Source organism: Falco punctatus (genome assembly GCF_963210335.1).
Source record: "Falco punctatus genome assembly, chromosome: 4".
Lineage (NCBI taxonomy): Eukaryota > Metazoa > Chordata > Aves > Falconiformes > Falconidae > Falco > Falco punctatus.
In genome coordinates, this window is record NC_137583.1 from 94,729,095 (window position 1) to 94,752,816 (window position 23,722).

Consider the following 23,722-nt stretch of genomic DNA (forward strand, 5'->3'; position numbering starts at 1 on the left):
TAGCTGAGATGATTATCCTTTATTCTGCAACCTTTAATGAAATGAACTGTCCTAGCTTACAAGACCTGTTGGTATCTGCGCTCCTGGAAATGTAAATCACTGACACAACTTACTTCAGTTTTGGGTATCACAAAGGGAACAAGACTCTCAGGGCTTTTAAATAGGGAACCTGTGTAAAAAACAGCTGCATTACCTTGCACGCCTGTGCACAGCCAGTTGTGCAGTTCTGGGGAGACAGGAGGTCTGGCTGTTAGGGCTGGCCAAAGTAGGTCATCGCTTTGGATTTTCTGCTGAAGATGTTTTTCTGCAAAGCAGAGATCAGATGAACTGCACCCTCCAAGTGTATTTCTCTCTGTTGACTGTATGGAGCCCTAGAGTGATTTACATGGTTTAGCAGTGGACTTGGCAGTGCTGGGTTAATGGTTGGATTTGATGATCTTGGAGGTCTTTTCCAACCAAAACTATTCTATGATTCTAAGATTATTGGCAATGCAGTACCTTTCCTTAGTTGATCAGTTTTAGGGCAGAAAGCCAAACCTGACTGTTGTGCTCTTGCTACATGCAGATGACAGTACAAATTCAGCAGTAACCTCACCAACACAGATTTTGTGGTTTGAGTTGTGTGGGCACAACTGCGGGCCTTTTCACATCTAATTCTTGCTATTACCTACACAAAAGAAACAACTCCGGCAATTAAGGAGCAAGAGGGTGTGGCAATATTACTGAGAAAGGACTCATTAGAAAGGCTTGGTTAGAGCCCTTAGATAACAGAGATGCTCAGACCCAGCTGTAAATACAAGTCAGGGTGCCTGGGATGGACTCCACGCTGCCCTGCAGTTTGGGTACTTGTTTAAATCCCGAAGAAGTAAGAGCCAAGCATTACCAACTCAGCGTGATGGCATTTTGCTCCCATTATTGCCTTGCCATAAATAGCTAGTAGCCTGCCAGGCAAACCAAAATCCGGTCTACTGCATCGATCCCTGCAGAGCTATCACTGTTACGTTGGGGTTTTGTCAGAAATGTAACCCCCTGTTAGGGTCCCGGTTTAGCGCTGATTGAAGCTGTGGTAGAGGGGGAAAATCTTGTCCCAGATGCTGTCAGGTTACTAGTGTTTACAAGTGGAACACCGCGACATCAAAAGAGAAGAAAAATAAATGTTTGATTACATTTGTTCCATTTGATCTTTCCTTCAGTAACACAAATGAAAGAAATGGAGCTCAACAGCCTCTCGATCTCAACAGAGAACATGTGCCAATAAAAGATAATTATTCCCAGTGTTTGGGTTAGGGAACAGTGGTAAATGTCATCAGAGGCATTTTTAGCACATACCAAAGTTCACAAGATTATTTAAACATATTGTTTGAGGCACGTAGTGAGGCTTCTGTGCTCAGAAACAGGACCTGTACAATATATGTACTGTTGATGGCACTTCACAGTTCAATAACAGGGTGGGGAATATATATATATTTTTCCTCTTTTCAAAGAGATGTTTCACTGAATTGGTTCAATAATAAAAGACCTGCAGGTGAGCTGGACAGTCTCCATCAGCAAAACGGCCCTGCAGGGATAGCATCCATCATCCATAGATGAATATGCAAAGGCAGCGCAAGCTGATTTTTCAAGTATTAATTAAGCACGTCACTGGTCAGCCAGCCACGTAGAGTTTTCATGCTCTATGGGGAGCTCAAACTGTAGGAAAGTACTCAAAGCACCTGGAAGACTATATATCCACTAACTTAAACAAGCAGGGGTTGAGGTTTCAGTCAGTGAAGATTGCACTGACCCCACTGATAATCTGGTTTTATACACACAAGGCAAGCTCAGGCATGGGGTTAGCCCTTAACACTTCATCCTTCAGATCTATTGCTGAAAATTCACGGAGGGCTTATTTGCACTTGTCTTCTCACTTGCAGCAGATTCTATGCTGATGTCTGACATTGGTGGTTTAGCCTTGCATATATATGAGAAGATGACATGGGCAGCTGGTTTTAACTACCACTGTTGGTAGCCACCTCCCCATAAAGCAGAAACGTGTCTCTCCAAAACAGCTCTGAATTCAGAAAACCTTTCTTCCTTTTTTCTGCTTCCTTACCCCGGCTGGATATCCCCCCTCCCCCCACCCTCACCGCCGATTTATCTCTCCCTGGCTTTAGACTCAGACCTGTATTTTCTTTTTTTCTGGCCATTTCAGAAATTAGGGTATTAGAGAAAATATGCAGTTAAACACAGCAGTGCTTGTTCAGACTCCTTCTGAGGGCTGTGGTAAGGTGAGTGACTGGGGCTTGATGCATATCTGATGAGTTAATTCATCCCAGAAGAGACCTGAACCTGGAGCAGGCAGGCATGACTCCTGCCTTCACAACGAGGAATGGCCCCGGGAGAATCAAAACCAATGGCACAAGGACCATCGAACTGTAAGCAAGGGAGAAAGCAGGCACCGCATCATATTTTTTCCCCACTCAAGCTGTGCCCTGAACACAGAATATTTCCACCTGCTCTCCAGCCCCTCTGTACACGTTGGAGTCATTAAATCATCCATCAAGATACCATCCTTTGTGTGCGGTGGGATGGCTGCCTGCCTGCCTGCCTCCCTCGCTCATTATTGGCCTTCTGCGGTCCTTTTCAGCCAATTCAATGAAATATAAATAGCATTTCAGATAAATGCTCACTCTCTTATAATACCTTTCTACCGTCTTTCTGCTCTCACTCTGGATGCACAAATGAGAGCTGTAATATCTTTCAATGAGTTACTGAATCCTTTTTGAATCCTGATATATGCTCAGTACAAGATTTATTAAATATGAAGGGTATAGGCATACGCATTAGCGAAGTCTAGCCAACTAAATTGTTCAGACAAAATGAGCAGGCAATCTTCTGCCTTGCAAATCAATCCGTCTGCCGTGATAAAGTGCTCCAAGACTGCTGACGCTGGACCCACTCCTTTCTCTGCAAAGATATGTCCACGGCCACAAAGACATATGGTTCAAGCTTTCCTGACCCTTTTTCTCCCTCTCTCTCTCTCTCTTTCTCTCAATTCCCCTCCCCCCCTTAAAGCTTCTGGACACCATAGCAGGGATTCTCTTCTCTTTTCTTTGCCTAAATAATGTAGGGTGAACCACAGAACCAGCTGATAAGCAGTAAAAGGAGGACTCAGGAATGTTACCTGGGGTTTTACTGAAGCATGACACAGAAGTAGTATCTCCCCTGTCTTTCTGGCTTAAAAAACAAATTAACACTGGAGTACTTGTGGATTTTGTCTCCTGGTTACTCGTTCACCACCATTCATCATTTAGACTCAGCATTTATGCATATTTAAAGCAACCAACATAAATTAACAACAAAGCTTGAGGGTGTTAAGTAACCTCCAATAAAACTTCTTCCTCCCCTCATTGGAGTAATTTCTCAAAATGAAAATACCTGAGTAAACATCTTGGTCTAACATTATGCCCAGAAGATAACAAAATGGGGACTGAGCGACTTTCACCCTCCGAACTTCAATGCCTGAAGGAAAAGGGAGCCCCTCCATTGCTCCTGGAAGGATGAGTAAGTGGAAATGCATTTTGGGGATCGAACAAAGCAGCTCTTTCAGTCTCACAAAAAAGGGGACAGACAGACACTCCCCCCAGCAACAACTCTGTCACTGTTCACTAAATTCCCATCACATAAAGCCAAGGAAGAAAACAGGTATGTTAGAGAGATCTCCAGGCCCTGAACAGAACATAAACCAGCAGCCACTTCTAGCAGTGATCAGATGCCAAGAAATATTTTTCAGGAATCAGAAATGATAAAAATTACATGGCTGGATATGCCCAAATCTATTCCATGCATATTGCGAACGTCTCTATTTGCAGTCTATGGGTGCGCTTCTTTCTGTGCAGCAGCGATGCTGCAGATCCCCAGCGGGGAGTCTGAACAATCTTGCCTCCGAGCGATACAGCCATAATGGCATGGGTAGAAGTCCAGGTGCAAGATGGGGAATTTCATTTTGTATTCATATTTGTAGGAGCTGGGCAGGCAACAGACTAAAGTTTCCTTTGGGCTGGGACAGAAGTGGAGCACAGCACACAGGCAGCTGTGCCATCAGCGTGGCTGTGGTTAACACCGAAAGGGGTAAGCCTGGGCCCCTAGCCGCAATAAACTAAGTTAGTTGTGCAGCTATCTGGTGATCTGCATATCTAGGTCTCACTGGTGTTTTTCTTCTACCCAAGCCTTTCCTCTTTTCACCCTCTGTAGTCCTCTGTAACCAAACTCCTGCCTTGAGAGTCCTCTGCAAAGGAAGCCTCATGCCCCAAAGCTCTGATGTAGAAACCATGAAAGTTGGTTAAAAAACTTTAGTGATTTCATGTGGCGAGTTCCTGGGCACTTAGTGATGAGGAAGTGAGGAGAGGTAGGAAAAATACATAGTGTCATGTTCCTGCCCAAAAGTGACCATCTGGCTTTGGGTCTCTCAGTGTTCGGTTCTCTGATCCCCTCCAGACAGCTGGGTTTTGGCAAATGCTTAGTGCTGACCTTCTGAAAATCAAATCCCAGTGAAGCCTTTCAAGACAAGCAGCCAAAACCCAGAAGCATCCCTGTGGCAAAAGTTGTATACAGAGATTTAGGAACTATTGGATGCCAAATAGATAAAGGAAAGTTGCCCAATCTTTTTTAGGATATGCAAAGAAACTATTTCTTTACCCTGAAGCTGGTGTCATTTCCAGCCCTTCAAAATTAGAGAACACTTGCCCTAGATGTATTTGGTGCATCACGCTATTTTAGGCAATAATTTGTGATGCAAAATTCATAATTCATGCGTCTACATCATTCCTTTGCTTTCATATTGCATCCAGCAGTTTCTTTTGATGACTAGCAAAAATAACTACAGTCACCACAGATGAAGGTAAGCTGTAACTTTTATCTAAAACTCTCTGCCTATATTTATCAGGTGACTGCTTGTGCTTTCAGAGAGGTGACCCAATCCTGTTCCTGCCAAGAATGCCGGCTGCTCCCTAAGCTCCCAAGCACCTATTCTGCCTGTGCATAGCTCCCAGAACAGCATCCTCAGTGCTCCCCTGCATCCCTGAGGAGGACCCACCTCACTAAAGGGCTCCCCTAGCACGGTGGGTTTGTTTGCTGCAGAGGATGTTAAACATTTCTACCTGGGATGCAGGAGGGAGGATGCTCTGGACCACAACAGCTCCTCCACATTTAGCTGTAGGTCTCAGGAGAGCATCAGGAGACAAAGTCTAGAGGTGTATTCCCTTGCCCTAGAAGTGCAGGCTGTCTGGCGTGTCTCCTACCCACTGCTGTTGAGCTGCTGTTCAGACTCTCTGAACACGGTTTCCACTCCCCCCAGTGCAGGTGGTGAGCAAGCAGGCCATAGGAAAGTGGGCTGATGTGCCATTGAAGGCTCACCATGGAGATCATGGGAGATTACGGTACCCAGGTGAACATGAATCATTCCCTTCCTCTCAGCAAGATAAAGCAGAACACGCTGTGAATATGGGCTGTCTGAAGTGCTGGTTTGGATTTTCAATAGGGAGGATAGCCAACAAGATTTCCAGCTGTATCCCCAACAAAAAATCTGGCAAATTTTAAAGCACCGAATTGTCAAGATACCTTGAAGCAAGACCTCAGTAACTAACATCTGACCTGCTAATTGCCAACGCTTATGAAGTAAACATGTTCTATTCTTACCTTTACTTTGGACTTTGCTCCCCTTGGCATGGAGTGGTCAATCAGACGGTAACGTTTGACCTTCAGTGTATGACTGATGGGTCCTCAGCCTTTGCCGTGGTGCTGACAGCCTCTCCACACTGACCGTCCGGGGGCATCCACGTTCAGAGCTTCCCCTTGCACCGCAGCTCTCTCCTAAGGCATTTCTAAAGGAGACAAACCTCTCCAACAGAAGCCCATCGCTGTATTTGCCCTAATGGTTCCGTTTCCATAGGTACATCACATAGGTACATAGGTAGCCAAGGCTTCCATCATTTCTTAAAGCTGCTCACTTCTGTCTGGAGCACTGGGACTTACCACAGAGCAATACCGCTGTGATGTGGATATGTGCTTTCAGCCGTTTTAGAGATGGGCAGTAGGACAGGCAGAATTACTGGTTTTGCCGAAGGAAGACTCCACATGTGCATACGCTGGATACATCCTGCGAGAAGAGACTCCTGGAAAGACATTTCTTCTGTCACATTTACAAGGAAAGATAAAAAAAGGAAGATAAAAAAGTTAAAAAAAAAATCTTTTCCCCCTTGACTAAAGAAAAAAGATGTTATCTGTTAGTTTATCTCTCTGCAATAGCTAATTCAAGGGCTTTCATGGGGTTTTTTTGGCATCTCTGCAATAGAAGAGGAAGGAAAGATTCAATATATATTCAAAAGGAAAATTAATCTCGAAATGCTTTACTGTACATTTCAAGGAACAAGTCTTCAATTTGAGGGGCTTGACAGGTCTCCCCCAATTTTGAAAGTTAATTTTGGTGCAAGTAAGTAAATGTCATTTTCGTGGCTGTTTGTACTATCTATCATCTTACACACTAGATGATAGAAAAATAGGAATACACGTGTGTGGTTACCTCAGGCACTGTCCTGAGGAGTGCAAAGGGCACTCTGCTGTCCATCCCAGAGCACAGTGGTCATGGCAGAGATGTGTGGCTCTGGGTCAGGGCACCGAGCAGCATGGGACCCGTTCCTCCAGTAAATGTCTTTGCTGATGTTTGCTGGACTTGCTCGTGAGCTGCCTGGGCAGGATCACGACCCTGGGTGGACAGGGCAGGATGCAGCCATCCCTGCAGGGAAACTGTGGGTGCAGGGACCCTGCCTGGACATGGGCTCATGCCCACTGGCAGCGGAGAGGTTAAGCAGCAGAACAAGCCCTGGAGCTGCAATCTCAGCAGGACAAGGGCTTATTGTTACCATTCGTTTTAAAATATTGCCCAATTGTTTGGGTACCTTATTTCTTCGTGATTCAGCTGTGAGTGGGAAAGGTGCTGTGGCCCATTGAATGGCCTATCCATCACGCCTACTGGTCTCACCATCCAGGGAGGGCAGGGATCTCGGTTGCTGGGCCCACTCGTGTTTCCACTGATCAGCCCCTCAGCTTCCCAGGTATGACCCAGCGCTGTGATACTGCCTGAAAGAGAGGAATGAGACCACAATGTCAGCTCCCACCTGTGTAGCAGTCATGCACACACTTGCTAGGACTGTCCCCGGGATGAATCGTTTCCTGCATTAGAAGCAGGTTGGTCACTGCAGCAGGTCTGGGGACAGTCCAAGCTGAAAGAGCAGTTGCTTGGGACCAACCTTTGCCAAAAGGCAACACCTCTGCCTCCCCTGGCAAGGACAATTCACCCTTTGCATCCTCAGGCAGTGAAATCCCTTGTTCCTCCTGATACCATTTTCTCCAATCTTCTTCCAGACCATGTTGTCACCCATGGATGAAAGCAAGCCTGCAGCTATCCCTAGAAGGTGAATTTTGGCTGACCTGAACCTGCAGCATTGGTGAGCAACACATGCCATGTATTAGCTGCACTGGGGAAAAACTACCAGAGGCTTCCCAAATACCCCTGCTGCTTATGTTGCAGCATAAGATCCAGCAATTCTCCTCTGCTAGAGGATTTGGAAAGCTGTGTGCCTCGCCAAAGTCAGCTCACGCCCTGCAGGATCAGGCTCTAGACTGCATATAAATCAGTTACAGCTGCTTGAATTAAGAGAATTAATTAATAAGACCTTCCCATCCCCTGGAGGTTCAGACCACAATGAGGCAGGTAGGGTACAGGCCAACACGAAACACTATTAATCCTGCATTTGTCCCAAGTGTGACAGACTGCTGGGAGCTATTCTTCGTGCTCATACTAGGGGGAATGGCTGGGACCTTATTGTCTCTGTTTGCAGTGAACGGTTCATGCAAGACATTACATTTCCCGATGCCATCGCTAAATCTCAGGATCCTCTGCATGAGTTATTCAGCACCTGTCACTCCAGTCCTGCACACCTGTTTTATCATCCTCACATCCACCTCTGTCTTTCAGAGATGAATATTTATTATCTTCACTGCAACAGTAGAATCAAATCATCTGTTACTTTACTAATGCAGTTCCTTTCTTGAAGATAAGCATACCTATCTCCCAAAAAGATTAACTTCTGTTTTTCAATCCAGGATATTTCAGGAGTAAATTAGAGCCTGGCTCAAATCCTCACCACATCAGTAAGGGAAACAGCATTTAACATCTTCAGCTGGGGTACGGCCATCCTTATCCTTCCTAGAACAAACAATGCCTGGCGCGCTTCTGGCTCACCTTAGGCAATGCTGCCTTAGGGCTATGACTTCATTCAAGTGCAAAATGGGGGAGGTTTTCTTTGCATTTACTGTTCAGGGTGTGCTGGAAGAAGGCACCGTGCCTTACCAAACTGGCTGGGAGACAGGGATGGCTGCCCACAGGAGCCTGCATCAGCAGCTTCTGAAACTGGGAAAGTGTAAAGAAGGCTGATGGAAACAGGCCTTCACTGACACGTTCAGGAGTCTGGAAAATGCCTTTTTAACGTGCTAATGTGTCAGCAAGAGAAGTCCATTAACAAATGGGGAGCACCTACAAGTTCTCATCTCACCGTACTATAATTTTTTTCTTTTCCAATATATGGTATAAAACTGTGTTCCTACAGTGTCTTGGGTGCCCTGATATGCCATTAGTAAGGCAAGATGGTCTCAGCAGTGCTAAGCTACTAATTTCCGTAAGGAACTTGGCCAACCAGGCAGTTATAGACATGCCTGCCTCCTCATCACAGTGTGGGAAGCACAGCTTCCCCACATCCAGCAATGTGTCGGGGCACAAAGGAGCCACTTTGGCCTCCTGGACCCAGCATGGGGTGTGCGGAGCTGGCACACCACAGGGATGCTGACAGCAGCAGAAACCCTTTGCTCCCCTCCAAATGACTTTCCTAGACAGCAGCCCCACCTGGCAGCATAAGCAGGGAGCCACCAGGTGCCTGGAGATGGCTCCCACAAAGCAAAGCCATTTTTCCAGCCCTCTTGGGGGAATTAGCATGCTGGACAGATGGTGCAAAACCACTTAAACTGCCTCCTCTGGAGCACCCCTCCAGCAAGGCACGGTGCTAAATCATCTCTCAGTGCCTCTGCTTAGGCAGGGATCAGTTTTAAAGGGCCCTGCAGTGCTATTGGTACCCCACTCAGTCCTGCAAAACTCAGCACCAAAGGGTCTACCCAGCCTCATCAAAACGGGAGAGGGAAGCAATCCCCCACTACACCTCCTGCCTTCTTGACAAGCTTGCTCCTCATTGTCTAAACCTCTGGGAAACCACTGTGGAAGATGGGACACCTCACAGGGCTGTCGAGCAAAGGTTAGCGCTCAGGTCCAGGCTGACCACAGCAGCGCTGCTTTGATTTCTTTGCTCTGCATGAACAAAGTAATAAAATCCATGACACACCTTTTTTTTTTTTTTTTCCTCCAGCCAGGGTGATCTAAATGAATACTTGCCAGTCAATCGACTAATTAGCTTAATTCAGGAACCTGTCTACAGAAGTCCATTGCTGAGAAGCCAGCTTCCTGAAGTCTGAGAATTTAAAAGTTACTTGGATTTGATTAAAATTAGTGCAAACCAATGAAGGCAATTGCTACTTGCTTTTTTTCCATCTCCCCCCTGCCACCCAAGTACAGTTTTGATTCATGGCTGCAGCCAGTCCTTCACATGCCACAAAAGTTGGGGTCTTGGAGGGCTGTTTTCACCAAATCAGCTTGTCAGAAATGTGCTTGGGTGGAATACTGCAATCCATTCTGCGTGTGTTACTGTTGATGGACTTGGTACATGTACCTTTTTACTGCAAGTCAGCTATACAGCCAGGCAGGATGGTCTTCCTTGGGCCATGCAGGTTTGGTGATGGGAGGTTCAGGGGCTGTGCAAACACCAGAATTTCTGGTCAGGGGGAGGCTATTCAGACTGCTGCAGGTTGGCTTCTTTTCTGGGAGGTTGGAGGGAAGCCCCACAATTTCTAAGAAAAAGCCAAAAACAAAACAAAACAAAACTAAAAAAGAATAAATCACATTTTGTTTCAGTTACAATTTCTTATGGCACTTCAATTCTTAGAACTAAGAAAAAAAAAAAAGGATCTGAATCACTAATTCTTTTCAGAAGGAGAACTGGGACCCATGGCAGTCCAAAAGCCACCTGAGCAGCAAGTTTCAGCCACTTTAGCTTCTTGGTTTCCCTTCCTAAACCAACGATTCAGCTAAATTCACACTGTGTATGTGTTAATTTTCCTTCAGTGACATTTTCTGATGGAGCCACCACCACTTTCCTGGGTAGCTCAGCATCATGCCAGCGCCGCCCTCCCCTTGCCCCTCGGCCGGGTGCAGCACCCACACGGGCACCATGCCGCTTCTTCCAGCGCATTCAAGGTGATGGAAACGCAGTGATGCAGCACACCCATGCCAACAGGGCACTTCCACAAGGTGTAATAACTGTGGTTAAAAATAGTAACAAAAATCTAAAATAAGGCCTTAGAAAGGCTGCTTTGTCTTGCACAATACCTCCCCCGCCCCCCCCCCCCCCCCCCCCCCCGGTTTCCCACTGTCCTGCACACACAGCTCAGCAAGCTGGTGCTGATGTCTGCTCTTCGGCATTACCCTCAATTCATCTTTGCGCCTGAGCATGGCCGCAGGTGTAAGGTATTTCCGAGGGTGAGGTTGGCTGCTCATTCATATTGCCCCGTTTTCCTTTCCCCACGTCTTCCCCCACGCAGCCCCGCTAACCTGCCAGCCTCCGTCAGGGTGCTCCCAGCTCCTCCATCCCCTCTCACCTCGACGCTGCCTGCTGGAACACTTCACACTGCCAAGCTGCAAACGTGCCACTTTCAGACCGGTTTTCTGGGGAAACGGATCCGACACAGTTGTACCCTGCGTGTGCATGCACGCGCTTGTGTGTGTGCACCCACCCGTGAGCTGTCAGACTGGATAAGACGTTGAAGGCTTGGAAACACTAAGCTCTTACAGGTTTTATGAAGATTGCTGTAGAGGACTTGGTAAAGGTCCTCAGTAAAGGAAAAGCCTGGGCTGAGAACAACCTTAGCAGATGCTGGAGAAGCCATCCACAAGCCAGGCCATTTTAATGCTTTATCCTTGTTTTCAATGGACTGTACTGGAAACGAGAGAACCAAGCGCATGAGATGGGTGTTTATGTGAAAGCCGGCTTGGCCACGTTGCACTTTGACTATTTGGAATAGACGAAATAGTGGATAGGTGCAAGGTATCACTGCAGCTACCTTAGGCCAGGAACAGAAAGGGGGAACCCAGGGCTTTGAAAAATGTCAGAGGCTGACAGAGGGTATCGTGAGTCAGGCAATATGTGCAGAGCGACCGGCGCGGGTGAAAAACAGACAAAATAATCCTACTGGTGCTCTTTAAATGTCATACTCCTGGCAGAAAAACCTTTTGCATGTTTTCCTGCTTGCATCTCCAAGCTTTTCAAATGCACCAGGCTTCTGCTGCTTGGGGGGAAAAGGGGGAGCTGTGCTCTGGGAAAACCCTGTGGATAAGCCACTTTCCTCCGGGAAATATGTAAGCAGTCAGTAGCTGTGCACAACACGCTGCGCCCGCATCCTCGGTGTCCCCATTTTAAGCTTTTATGGAAAACTTGGGTTTTTTTGAAGCTTGGCAGGTTTCTACGTTACTTTTCATGACTTCTTCAAAAACTACCCTGAGACCACAAACTCCCTGCTAATTGGCAGGGAATGAAGTCCCTCGGGCTCAGCCTCCCACGTGTGTGCAGCCTGCCGGTGCGACGGCAAAGATCTCCAGGGTGTCTTTGCCCCTTGGGGTGGTGAGTGGGAAGGGGATATTAAATCTGAGGCATTTCAAGAGAAACTGAGAGGACACAGGCACACCTCATGAAAAAAAATGCTGCCTCTTACTAAACAGAAGACAACCACCCTCCCTCCCCCTCACGACAACCCAGAGGAATCCCAAAACATAATCAGTTTAGGCTGAACACCGTGTTGCCAACAAGATTAAAATTAGACTCATGAGGTTTCATCAAGGGAGAGTTTAACCGTGGTGCTCAATCAGGCTGCAAAATCCTCTAATGACAATTGAAATAAAATCATTCAAGACACATCCTTAAGTGTCACAGGAAAGCAAGCCTGCCCTTGGTTGCATCCTTTGGCAAAATTACATTTTCTCTCCCACCTTCTACAGGTACTGCTGTCCTGTGGCCATACCCTCCCTAGGCTGAAATACAGGGCCAGCATCCCACCTGGAACAGGCGGCACTGGGTTCCTCAGCTTTGTGACTGTCCCAAAGAGGCAAACAGGATGACAAAGGGTTTGGGTGAGTGCCCCAACATGAGGAGACTTGTTTGGCTCTTCCAAGACAGTATAAACTCACATCATCTACTATTCTCCACATAGCACCTCCAGTGAGGTGGCTACAGTAAAGCTGAGAAATTCTCTATTGAAAAAAGCACATCGATTCAGAAAATTCTACTTTCAATAGCACCCTCTCCACTTGGACAAGGATGGCTAATGAAACGTTTCTTTTGCCCTATGTGTGTCTCTGCAAGCTAAGCATCACCAGACCAGCTCTGCTTTTCAGAGACCTTCAAGGCCTCGCAGCTGGAAGTGAAAATAAAATACAAATACGTTACTAAGTGAGTTTGAAACCGTCTCCAGTTCTTTTTAACCTTGCCCCCATGAGGCTGCTGCAGGATGGCACTCCCTGAATCAGCACTTTGACATCACCTTGCTATTAAAATTCATGGCTCTTCCAACATACGTTTTATACCTGGTCCTGCCCTGACAAACTTGTGCTTTTGACAGCCATACTCCTCTCAAGTTTCAACCTGGATTCACACAGAAAAGGTTCCCAGTTCAATCCTTTTACCTCTGTGTAAAGTCCCAAAGATGCGTGAAGCAGCTGGAGTGATGCTGAATAATCAGGCCGGCATTGTATTCTGCCTCCTGAAGTAACCAGCAATACCCAATCCAATTATATATCAGACAGAAAAGTCATTACTTGCATCGCCTCCCAGAATGCAGCAAAAACTCAGTGCCAGGTAAAATTGCCTTTCTGCTCACCTTTCTGTGGCAATGTCCACAAGCTATGTCCACAAGCACCCACCTAAATTTAGGTGCCTGCTTATCAAACTGAAATCAAGCCTCTTTTGCTGCCTGGGTAAGTGCTTTGTTAATCAGAGAAGTTGTGTAAGACAGGTCGATGTTTAATATTCAAATATAATTACAGTTTAGGGAGGGAGCGAGCACTGCGTGAGTCTCATCCTGATTTAGCAAGCTCTGGGGAAAGCAATGACAGCTCAGCCAGTGGTAAGTGACAAAAACTCTGTCCGATGAATGTCTTTCAGAGTTTGCAGAGATTTTACAACAGCAGCACGCAGAGGTTCTGGAACAGTGTCTGAAGGGAAATCCTTTTCACTTCCAGCTCCTTGATGCTGCTGTAAGGCGAAGGGCGTTTTTCTTATGTCAGATGCTTAGTATTCCAGGCTTGCTTCTGACAGCTAAGATATCCCCAGGTCAGTGAGGACTGGATTTAAGAGCTAGATTTATATATTTTTTTTAACCTCTCAGGAAGAAAGAAACAAGAAAGGAGTAAAATCTCACATTCACCTTATTATGCTCCTTAGATGAATGACTTTCACATGACAGTGAAGCTAATGGCATTTACTTGTCAGTGCAGCAGCAGCAACAAAAAAGAGAAAGGGGGGGGGGGATATGGCAGTACGAGAGTGTCCTCCTACTCCCAACACCTTCCATTGCTGGTTATTGCTCAGAACTAACAACTTGCACCACTGTAAGAGCTGGACGCATCACAGCCACCTCTGCCCACTGCAGTCCAATGCAATGACAACCACACAGCAGACTGGCTATCAGGGGCGTTTTATGCCCATACCCCTCTCTCTCTGTCCTCCCCTGCAAGGAGAGGGGGTTAATTTCTCCGCCCTTTCATCCCTCCCTCTTCTCAGAGCTGTTCAGTGGCTGGAGCCTGTGCGATTAATGCAGCTGGTGGGCTACAGGGCTGCTGTGGGCATGCAGGGCTCCCTCGCAGCCCAGCCATCTGCCAGAGAAGAGAGTGATTTGTTCTGGGCAGTGGATCCCACCAGATTACCAAACAAGATTACCTTCACGTTTCCATCCACATGTGACAGGTCTGCATTACCAGGGACAACTGATGGGAAAGAAACATCAGCAAACAAGCACCCTGGGCAAGGAAAATGCAATCCTGGGTAGGGCATGAAGACATGAGAGGATTTTGCAAATGAAGTGATCAGGATCTTGCACAGTCATTTTGCAACCCAAGAGAGAGTGATCACCTACTTGCCTCTGCAAGGGAACGTTCTTCCTCCCTGCAGGTTGTAAGGTTTAGCAGAAGAGTTCTCCATACTGAAAAAGGAATTGCTTCTGAAAAGCAGTAATGAAAGCCCAGAAAGCACAAACTTTTTCTACAACATATAGCTTGCTTTTGTGCAGGATTACTTAGCATTGCTGCTTTTCTCCTTGTCCTTACAAGCAGGACAAGCAGCTGACTTAAGAAGACACATACCTTCCTTGATTCAAGTTTTCTGTCAAAAGAATATATTCACTTTCAAAGGCAAAGTCATTTCAAAAACAGGAGCTAAAACTGGACTTTTTTTTTTTTTTTTTTTTGTTCTCTCTCCCCTTTATGGCTTTTACAAGCAATTACCCACTTAATGTTTTGAAATTATACAAGAAACTTCAATAGCAATTTTTTTCCTGCTGCAACTCCTTGATTGTGAAGCCTTAAAAGCTTTTCCGGAACACACAACAGCATGAGCAAATGAATTTGCCATTTTCATTCTCTTTTTTTTAAATGAATGGGAAGCAGCGGGATACTTGTTCATCATTAAACATTTTTTTTCTAGTTTCATAATGGTGAAGTGAGCCCGTATGACAGTTCTAGAAACTGAAGGCAGGATTCTCTTTTGCACCACGTCCCTTCGCGTTGCTGTGGGAGCGCTTTTAAAATAGCTGCACGGGCTATTGTGCCAACGCATCTCTCGAGCCTCTTCTTTCTTATGGCAGGGTGGGACACGTGGGGGGAGACAAATTTAGCATGCCTGCTCACGTGACCATCCCACACGATGCACAACCCATCCAAAGAGCTGGGCCACGCGAGGAGCTGGGGCTCCTGTAAGGCAGGGCTGCAGGCAGCCCCGAGCTAGAGCCAGGCAGCAGCGCCACGGCATCCCTCCAGCCCCAGCCCCCCGCCCAGGCTGCGGCCACCCTGAGGAGCCCCAGGGCAGGGGACCAGCTGCTGGGCTGTGTCACCTGCTGGCACGAGGCCTGAGGGACGTAAGGAGAGAGGCAGCTGCCAGCGATTCACGCTCCAAACCCCCTCGCTGCCCCAGTGGTGTCGATGTGCCTCGTTGTACTGTGGGTGGGCACGAGGTCTTGGTAAAAACCGGGCTGGGCCGCCAGCACTTCTCCCACCTCCTCCCCTGGGCTCTCGGTGTGCAACTTGGGGCACTCACCTCAGTGGGGGAGGCGAGGCTAACCCTTCCCTCCTGCGCAAGTTGTCCCGCGGAGGAGGGGGTTTGTTTGCTGCTTTCTGATCGCCACAGATGCCTGCCTGCACTGGATTGCCACTGAGCTGGCAGCATTTGGCTCTTATCACTTAGGGCTAAAAGGTGTTTCTTTTGGCAACGAGCAACACCCACCTGAAGCACCAGCTCTGCAGTCTGTAAATAAAAAGCAAAGGTTACGCACAGCCAAGCCATCCAGCTGGGTCAGGGAGATTGATCTGCTCAGAGTCTCATCTTCACGCCAACATGAAGCAGCATTAAAAGAAACTTGTTCCTACTTCTACCCCCCACCCCTCGGACCCCTCAAAAATTCTCTGTGGCAGGCAGTGCCTCCAAGGCTCTGGAGAATAAAACGTCTCAAAGTCCCACATCCCACGTTGCACATCCCTGTTCTCACTCAGACTGAATCTTCCCTCAGGCCACAGGCCACTGTAACTTCCTACTCCAGCGTTTAACTCAAGAGGCTTTTTTCCCCCCCTTATTTTACCATCCATTACCACCTACACCAACTCATGCTTATCTGTCAGAGCAAGGCATTCCTAAAATACTGCAAACACAGCTTCAGGAAGGCACTGCCCTCAGGACCCTCATGCTTGAATCCATACATTCTCCTCATCCTTCTTCTGGCTGCACCTGCAGGACATCATTTCTCTTCTCACCTGGTGTGAGGTCCGTCAGGATGTTTGCCCCATTGCTGGCTGGCCGGAGCAAAGGTCACCTCAGCTGAGATCTTCTGCATCTGTCTAAACTGAACCACCCTCCAGGCTTCTCACTAGCACAAGGTCCGATAAAACCCCTTCACAGTCTTTGTCAGCCGATCTGAGTAGGAGAGGAACTGGGACAAACCAACATCTGTCTTCAGCATGTGCACAGTGGGAGGGAGGGAAAGGGCTGGTGGGTTCCTGTAGATCTAGACCCAGCACTTTTGGAGGAAGAGATATTGAACTTGGTGAAATACCTAGAAGAATATGAGGAGGGAGGGAATCGATCTTGCAAAGCCCAAATTTCCCCAGTACCCACCTGCTGCAGCCAAAAACATTCTCAATGGAGGAAACAAACACAGGAAGACATTTACTCCAACAAACACCGTAAAGGCAGCGGCCTTAAACTGACCATGAGCACATCAGCACGCGGTGACCCCAGATTTCACAAAGGGTCCTTCTCACAGGATAGCTCACATACCCACGGTAATGGAGACCGCTGGATATATCTTACCCTGGTCACCACAAACAAACAAACAAGCAAACAAGAAAAGTTCCACCTTTCCCTCTCCTCTTCCTACCAAACACTTCAGAATTGCTAGGAACCATAAAGAATAAAAGACAACTTCAGAAGAAAAACAAAGTTCCAAGAATCATCACAACTCAGATTTTTATTCAACAGTGAAGTTGAAGGGAAATATTTTTTCCCTTCAGGGCAAATGTTCCAAATGGAAATTAAGTAAAAATATTGTCCCCCAAAAGTACTCACAATGAAATTAGTTTTCATTAAATATATTTGTTTGGCAAAATAAAATAAAAATCAGAACCCGTACAAAAAAAAAATCCCTTGCAAATTTCTAACACTGTAGCAATGACAACGTAAACCTGGATGCTTGGCAGTTGTAATTAATTTGTGGAAATTACTGTTGAACTTTGGACCAAGAAAATAAAAATCACTTCAAATAGCAACAAGCCAATTTTAGAGGCAACTGAGGTTTAGGGAACACTATAGGGATGGGACACACTAGTGGCTTCATACACAGTTTGTGCAAGTGATCTGCCAGTGTGGGGCTATTTAAAAGCTGGGAGGAAAAGAAGTTAAAAGCTGTTGCAGCATTGCAGCGTATGGTACAGCAAAAACCTGCAGACTTTCCATTCTGGGAGCCGATCAGTTGGGTGAAGGCTGGTGGCAAGAGTCGAGGTGACAGTGGAAAGAATAATGACAGTGACGAATGGTGCAAGCACTGGGAAGCAGTTAACGATTTTCATCATTGCATTGGATTCAGTTGTGAGCAGACTCTTGGGAGTGTCTGGGAAAATCTTCTGCTTACAGTAGCTGCTTCTGCTCCCTACCTCCCTCCTCCTTCCAGTTAAAGCCTCTGCCATGCCAAGTGGGTTTCACAGGCACGCAGTTTGATAACAATGTCCTTTAGTTAAGAATGTTTCTTCCAGTATTAAAAATGTAAAAAAAGTCCTTGGGAGGGTGCTTCTTAGTGGCAAGTCTTTGCCTTAAGCAAGGCCGATGGCCTGCAATTACAAGTTAATTAAAGCAATGTGGATTTGGATGAGCAATGGGGAAGATGGGAATGGGGAAGGAAGGGATGCAGGGAAGAGAGAGGAATGCAAGTGTTTCTACACCCCTCCCCAAAGCCAAAATCCAAGGTGCACGAGTGGGTTTCTTTTTTTCCTCACACTCTTCTTTTTTTTTTTTTTTTTTTTTAAATCTCTCTCCAGTTATAATATTTCCAGTTTTGAATCAAGTTTCAGTGGCAACCTCAGTTACAGTCATAAACAAAGTCATAGTTGCTGGGCTCCTTTGGGATTGGTGGGGGAGCATCTGGGATCTGTATGTTTTCCAAGTCAAGGAGGCGTAGCTTTATCTCCATGCTGAGCAGCGTGTCTAAGTCATTCCGTGTCAGATCACTCAACATATCCTTCCCGAGGAGGGCGTTCAGCCCATCAGTCCATACACAATACTGCACAGGGAAAAGATAAAAACTATTATTAATAGACATTCCATACACAAATTGCTTGTCTGGCTTGGTCCTCTACAGTTATTGCTCCCATAGCAACTTACAAAGAGACCTAAAATGAGGTTGATTCATTTTATTAGCTCGTATCATGAAGGCGGCATGTTCCACTGAGCTGCTCAGAAAATGGAACAATGCCCTAAAAATGGGAAGAAATTACAGTATTTAGTTGCTATCTCCTTCAAACTTTCTGCTGAACACTCCTCAATAGTTATGGGAGAAAGAACAACACCTAATTAAGGACAAGGAACCTCTGAAGAAACCTCCTTGTCCACCTCTCCTTCTCTTTCCCCAGTACTTACAGAAAAAGCCTGATTATCTTACACCAAGCTTTTAATTCCAAGACAGCTACGTTAGGTGAACTGAATCCCACCCCATATCCTTCTCGATTCTTTGTGTAAGAAATTCTGTACCGACCATCTAGTTTTATCATGGTTTGCTTTCCTATAGATTAAGTGGTATCAATTGACCTACACAAAGATAGGCTCCCACGTATCTATGCCTACTTTACCACTATTTTACACAAAATAACATATTGTGAAAACTGCAGAATCAGCCAATGCTGCGTCCTTCACAAAAATTAAATTCCAAGGTACCCTGGTGTAATTCTAAATGCAGCAAATGCTGAACCGGCCTCTAAAACCTCTTCCTTACTGTTAGCTTTTTCCTAATAGGAGATCCCATCTTTCCCAACAGCTGACAGCTTGTGATTAACAGGGGCTGAATAACCATTTTAAATCAGCAACAAACCCAAAGGAGACTGGTGAGCTAGAGTCAACTTCTATCAAATAAGTCCCTTTCATTTATTACTACAAGCCATTTATTCAACTATGAACAGAAGTACTCAAATGCTATCATCCAAAAATAAAGATTTCAATCATGAACTTGTGTCCTAGTTTGCAGGAGAAAATTAAATCAGCCGTAACTGCATTTTTATCTTACAAATACTTCTGCTAGATTTCATGCCAGAAAATGGATGTTAAATTTAGCTGACCATTTGCTACATGACACCGCCAAGTTTAAAGATAGCCATGGCTGACTTCATCCCACAGCAGAAATGAGGATTATTTTAAAGAAGAGAGAGAAACCCCCATCTTGGGGTACGTGTCTTCACCCAGAAAAAGGGTGTATTTTTAAAATAGGACTGTTAACACACTTCAACGTCCAAAGTGAAATCCGACCCATTTAAGTCAGTAACAAAACAGTGGCAGAGCTAGGACTTCACCCAGGGTGTCGGTAAGCCAAGCAGCACCTTTAATACGAGGTCAGCTATACAGAAGAAACTTTAGGGTTTAGGCTGCCTTGCTAACGAGTACTAACTAAACAACTTAGCCTGCCTATTCCACGCTGCCAAAGTGTGCCACTGAAGACTCTTAAAGCATGTAATCTTTTGTGAAGTGTACACAGAACATCAGGAGAAGAAAGAAACTTTCCTAGAAATGTAATTATTTTTGAACAGATTAGAATTTTTTTTACGATCGGCTTGAAATCTTTCTTTGGGAGAGTTTTCCCAGAAATCACTATGAGGAAAGGAAGAGAAAGGCAAAAAGGCTTTGCTCAGGTTACAGAAGCGCAGAGCATCCATTCAACAGATGCAGCCCCTGACGTAAATCGTCCATCACCTGCTCAGTGAGTACGGCCAGCGCTTTCTCTGGGGAGGAATCCCAGCGAGCCAGAAAGCAGAACTGCAGTTCTGTTCTCTTCCAGATATAACTCATTCAGGGCCCACAGAAGCCAAATTCTGGCCACAATTCAGATGAGTGCAATGGCCTGGAAAAGGGGCTTCCTCTCTAATCTCTATATTGGCAAGTGCATCTAATTAAACTCCTGTACATTTCGAGCAGAGAGAAATCCTAATGAGATGGTGGAAAAACAGAGGCATTCATTCAGAAGTTTTTTTCTTTTTAATATGCAAAACAGACTAAGAGCCACTGAAAAATTAATTTACCACCGATTCATTTTCATAAAACTCCAATGAAACCTAATTATAGCCTCCCTCATCTGTTTCTTTGTCAAAAATCAAGGATAAGATTAATCCACCTTTTTGCTATGTAGTTGAAACCAGCTATTAGTATTTAAATGCAAAACAAATACGATGGAGTGATCTCACAGTGCTGAATCCTCTGGCTAGCAGTAAGCTTCAACAGATGGCTAAGGGTATTGCCAAACTTAAGTACACAAGAATGAGGTCCAAATCTCAATGATATCGGTTCAGTAATGAGATTTTATTAAAGAAATACCTTGGGAGTCAAATCAGTAGAACCAGACAACCAGAAAGGCTGTGGAGGCTTCATCCATCTGGATGCAGCCCCGAGCAACCTGGTCTGAGCTCATCGCTGACCTGCTTTGAGCAGGAGGTCAGACTCCAAGGTCCCTTAAAACCTGAGTTATCCTATGATCTTCGTTCAATTTTTGGTTTTAGGACACACTCAATTCTCACATTCCAACCTCATTCTACAATCACGAGGACGGTAGAAGTACTTTAAAAAAAACAACCCACCCTGTAAGTCTGACCTGAAATTGTCACGTACTAACATCACTCCTGGCGCTTCGCAAAAAGCTTTCCAAATCTTGAGATGTCACCCACCAAATCTCCCCAAGCTGACAATGCCGCTAAACTAGCGCTTCTACCAACAGGCAGCCCAGTTACTTTGATGAAGAGTCACGGGCTTTGTAACATGCTACTGCCTTTCCTTCTGGCGCTTCCTCTGCACACTTGTACTTTTTCCCTTAATCAGAACTCACTCTTCTGCAGGCCATGGAAAAGTACAGGGGGAGGAGATGCCCTTTTAAAAACGTTCATTTGGGAACTGTCAAGTAGCAGCAGAGACTCTTGCCTCCGGTCGGTTTTTTTAACATGCTAATTTTGTTTCAAAGAAGCTGCACAAGATCAAAAAGAGAAATAAAGATAATAGGTGTGTTAACAATCATGAGCAATTGGGTTAAAGCATCTCACAACCCTACTGCCCGTCTGTGGGGTGCAGTAGCAGCTTTTGAACATTTAGAGCATTAAAATACGCTTGTAGCTGCTATAGGATACATTTGAGATACCAGTGGCTGAAAAATTCGTTGATTTTCATGACCATCTGCTCTTATGAGTTGAAAGAGTCTAGAATTCAGTTTCTGGAGAATTTATACGAGAAAGCATCTAACATATGTTCAGTTCAGAGGATGAAGACAATCATGCTTTGCTTAGAGCTCCAGCTCTAACGGCACGTTATGCCTGGGATCCTATTGCTGCTTTCTCTTAGATGAAAACTGACCAGCAAATATTTCTCTGGAGTAAACATACCTGAAAGTGACACTCAAATATTAATCCACAGGAAAACCCTAATGAGCATAACCTTATTTCCTCTCCTTAAAATTAACATCTATTTGAAAATTTTACTCCAGAATTGCAAATGTTGAAGCTGCATAACTAAATACACTTCACTTGTAAAGAAATTTCATGCACTCTTCTGTGTTCCATCATATTAATGCAGTGTCCTGAATGGAGATCAAATATGATACCACAAAACAAGTGTGCAAACGGAACACTAACTCTTGTTACTTTAGAAATGAGAAGGAAAAATGTTTTTTTTTAGCCCCCTAAATATAGTGAATTCTGCTGGAACTTAACTTGGAAGTTCTTTGAGAGAAACACATCCAATGCTTCCACGTAATTAGGTAAATTAGTTCCATCACCTTCCAAAAGCCAATGATGTCCATTTCCTTGTGCTTTCAAGTAAGAGAAGGGAGCAGGAAAGGGGCTGTCATTCTGCCTTGCTATTGGTATTTACATCGTCTTTATGTAAGTGAGACCTGTTGCAAAACACTCCCCTGTGGAGACGCAACAGGGAGGACCTTCTACGATCGCCTGTCATGAATGGTCTTCAGCAATGTGAAACTAAGAATAAGGGGATAAGCCATTCTGGAGAACACAAGTCTGTGGCTGAAACTGAGACCCAGCAATGGTGGCAGCAAGCTGAGGACAGCAGTGATTCTTTAAGAGCTTGGCTGTACAAATCATCAGCGTTGAACTAAAGTTCACTAAAATGGACACACAGCAAAATCCTCCAGAGCCTAGAGTAGAGCAGACCAACAGAAATCTTTATTACACCAGGAAATGGTAACATCTGTGGAACTCCAAGGTCTGCCCAAGTTCTCTTTCTCTTACTTATGGCTCATATTTTAGTAGGGCTTAGAAATACTGATCTTTAATTCGGAGCCCATCTGCTCGATGACATATGAATAAAAAACATGTTCCTTTTGTGGCTCAGGATATGCAAGAAAATTGCAAAAGGTCTTGCTCCCATACTAATCCCTCTGCTTCTAGCTTGCTGTGAGACACGACACAGACTTAGATGGACCTGTACTCTGTGCCAAGATGACCATTCTTACGTTCTTACAAAGCTCTCTGCTGCCATAGAGCAACTCAGAGGGCTTCAAAGAAGTTTCTGTACTCCAAACCTGACTTACCTCATGCTTGTCCGGAGCAATGAAATTCAACTGGCCACTTGAGTCATACAGTATAGAGAAAGCAAGCTCCAGCACCTCCTGGATCAATAGAAACAAACACATATTAATGCTGCATGAGAGAGGCATTCATACATTCAGGTCCGTCTTTCTTTCCTACTGTTTATTCCCCAAAACAAGTGGAAGAACAGGTTATGGTACTCTCCTGCCTAGCCAAAGCTGCAGCAGAACCAGATCACTGCAACAGACTGGCACAGCAAGAACCCCACCACAGATGCTTCAGTCAACACAAACTCACCCCCCTCAGTGCTGCCTGTGGCTCACACCGTCATGGATTACTTTAGCATTTGAGTTTGAAATTTGAGCTAGGCAACGGTGAGGACTGAAATCGATATAATACATAACAGTGCACTTGCAACAAACTTTTCATGAAGACCCACTATTCCTCCAATTTGTAGAGATTAAACTTGCAAAGTTCTGCAAGGTTTGTTTCCCTGTGTCAAAAATCTTGCCAGGACAGTTAATCTCCTGGCATATACTCATGCTCTCTCACCGCTAGAAGTCTATTGAATTATTCATTCTCAAGAGATTTCTGTCATTTTGTTTCTACCTGAACCAGAATCAGCAGCCTCAGTCAAACTGAACTATCTGGGTTAGTTAAAGACCTAAATGAATCTTGGGGAAGGAAAGAACCCTAAGAACCCTCATCTTTTTTCTCCTCAGCATTGAAGCTGGAATTTCAAAGGTGCCCAAGTGAATTCATCAAGCACTGACCTTCCCTAAAGGTCACCTGGACCTGGGTTCTAGAGGCCTGGACAAAATAATGAACTTCCACCGGCCAGCAGTGAGCATGCAAAGATGTTGTGTTATCATGGTTACTGCACGCATCGCTACAAGTACCCTTACAAGGATTTCACAACCTGTAAGCTAGCTGATATGGAAAAAAAGGAAAATATATTATAACCGCAGAAAAAAAGACCTGGCTACA

At 45.4% G+C, this 23,722-nt stretch overlaps 1 protein-coding gene across 5 annotated transcripts in view; it reads right to left on the bottom strand.

Moving 5' to 3' along the window:
* Window positions 1-16,893: 16,893 nt before the first annotated feature.
* ELMO1 (engulfment and cell motility 1) overlaps window positions 16,894-23,722 on the bottom strand; it is a 311,558-nt gene continuing 304,729 nt past the window's right edge. For all 5 annotated transcript variants that reach the window (XM_080383306.1, XM_080383308.1, XM_080383305.1 and 2 more), the window contains 2 exons: window positions 22,738-22,815; window positions 16,894-18,225 (listed from right to left, as the gene is read on the bottom strand). In XM_080383306.1, coding sequence (XP_080239432.1) covers window positions 18,025-18,225; window positions 22,738-22,815 — 279 coding nt within the window. In that variant the 3' untranslated portion in view covers window positions 16,894-18,024. The remainder of the gene's footprint in view (window positions 18,226-22,737; window positions 22,816-23,722) is intronic.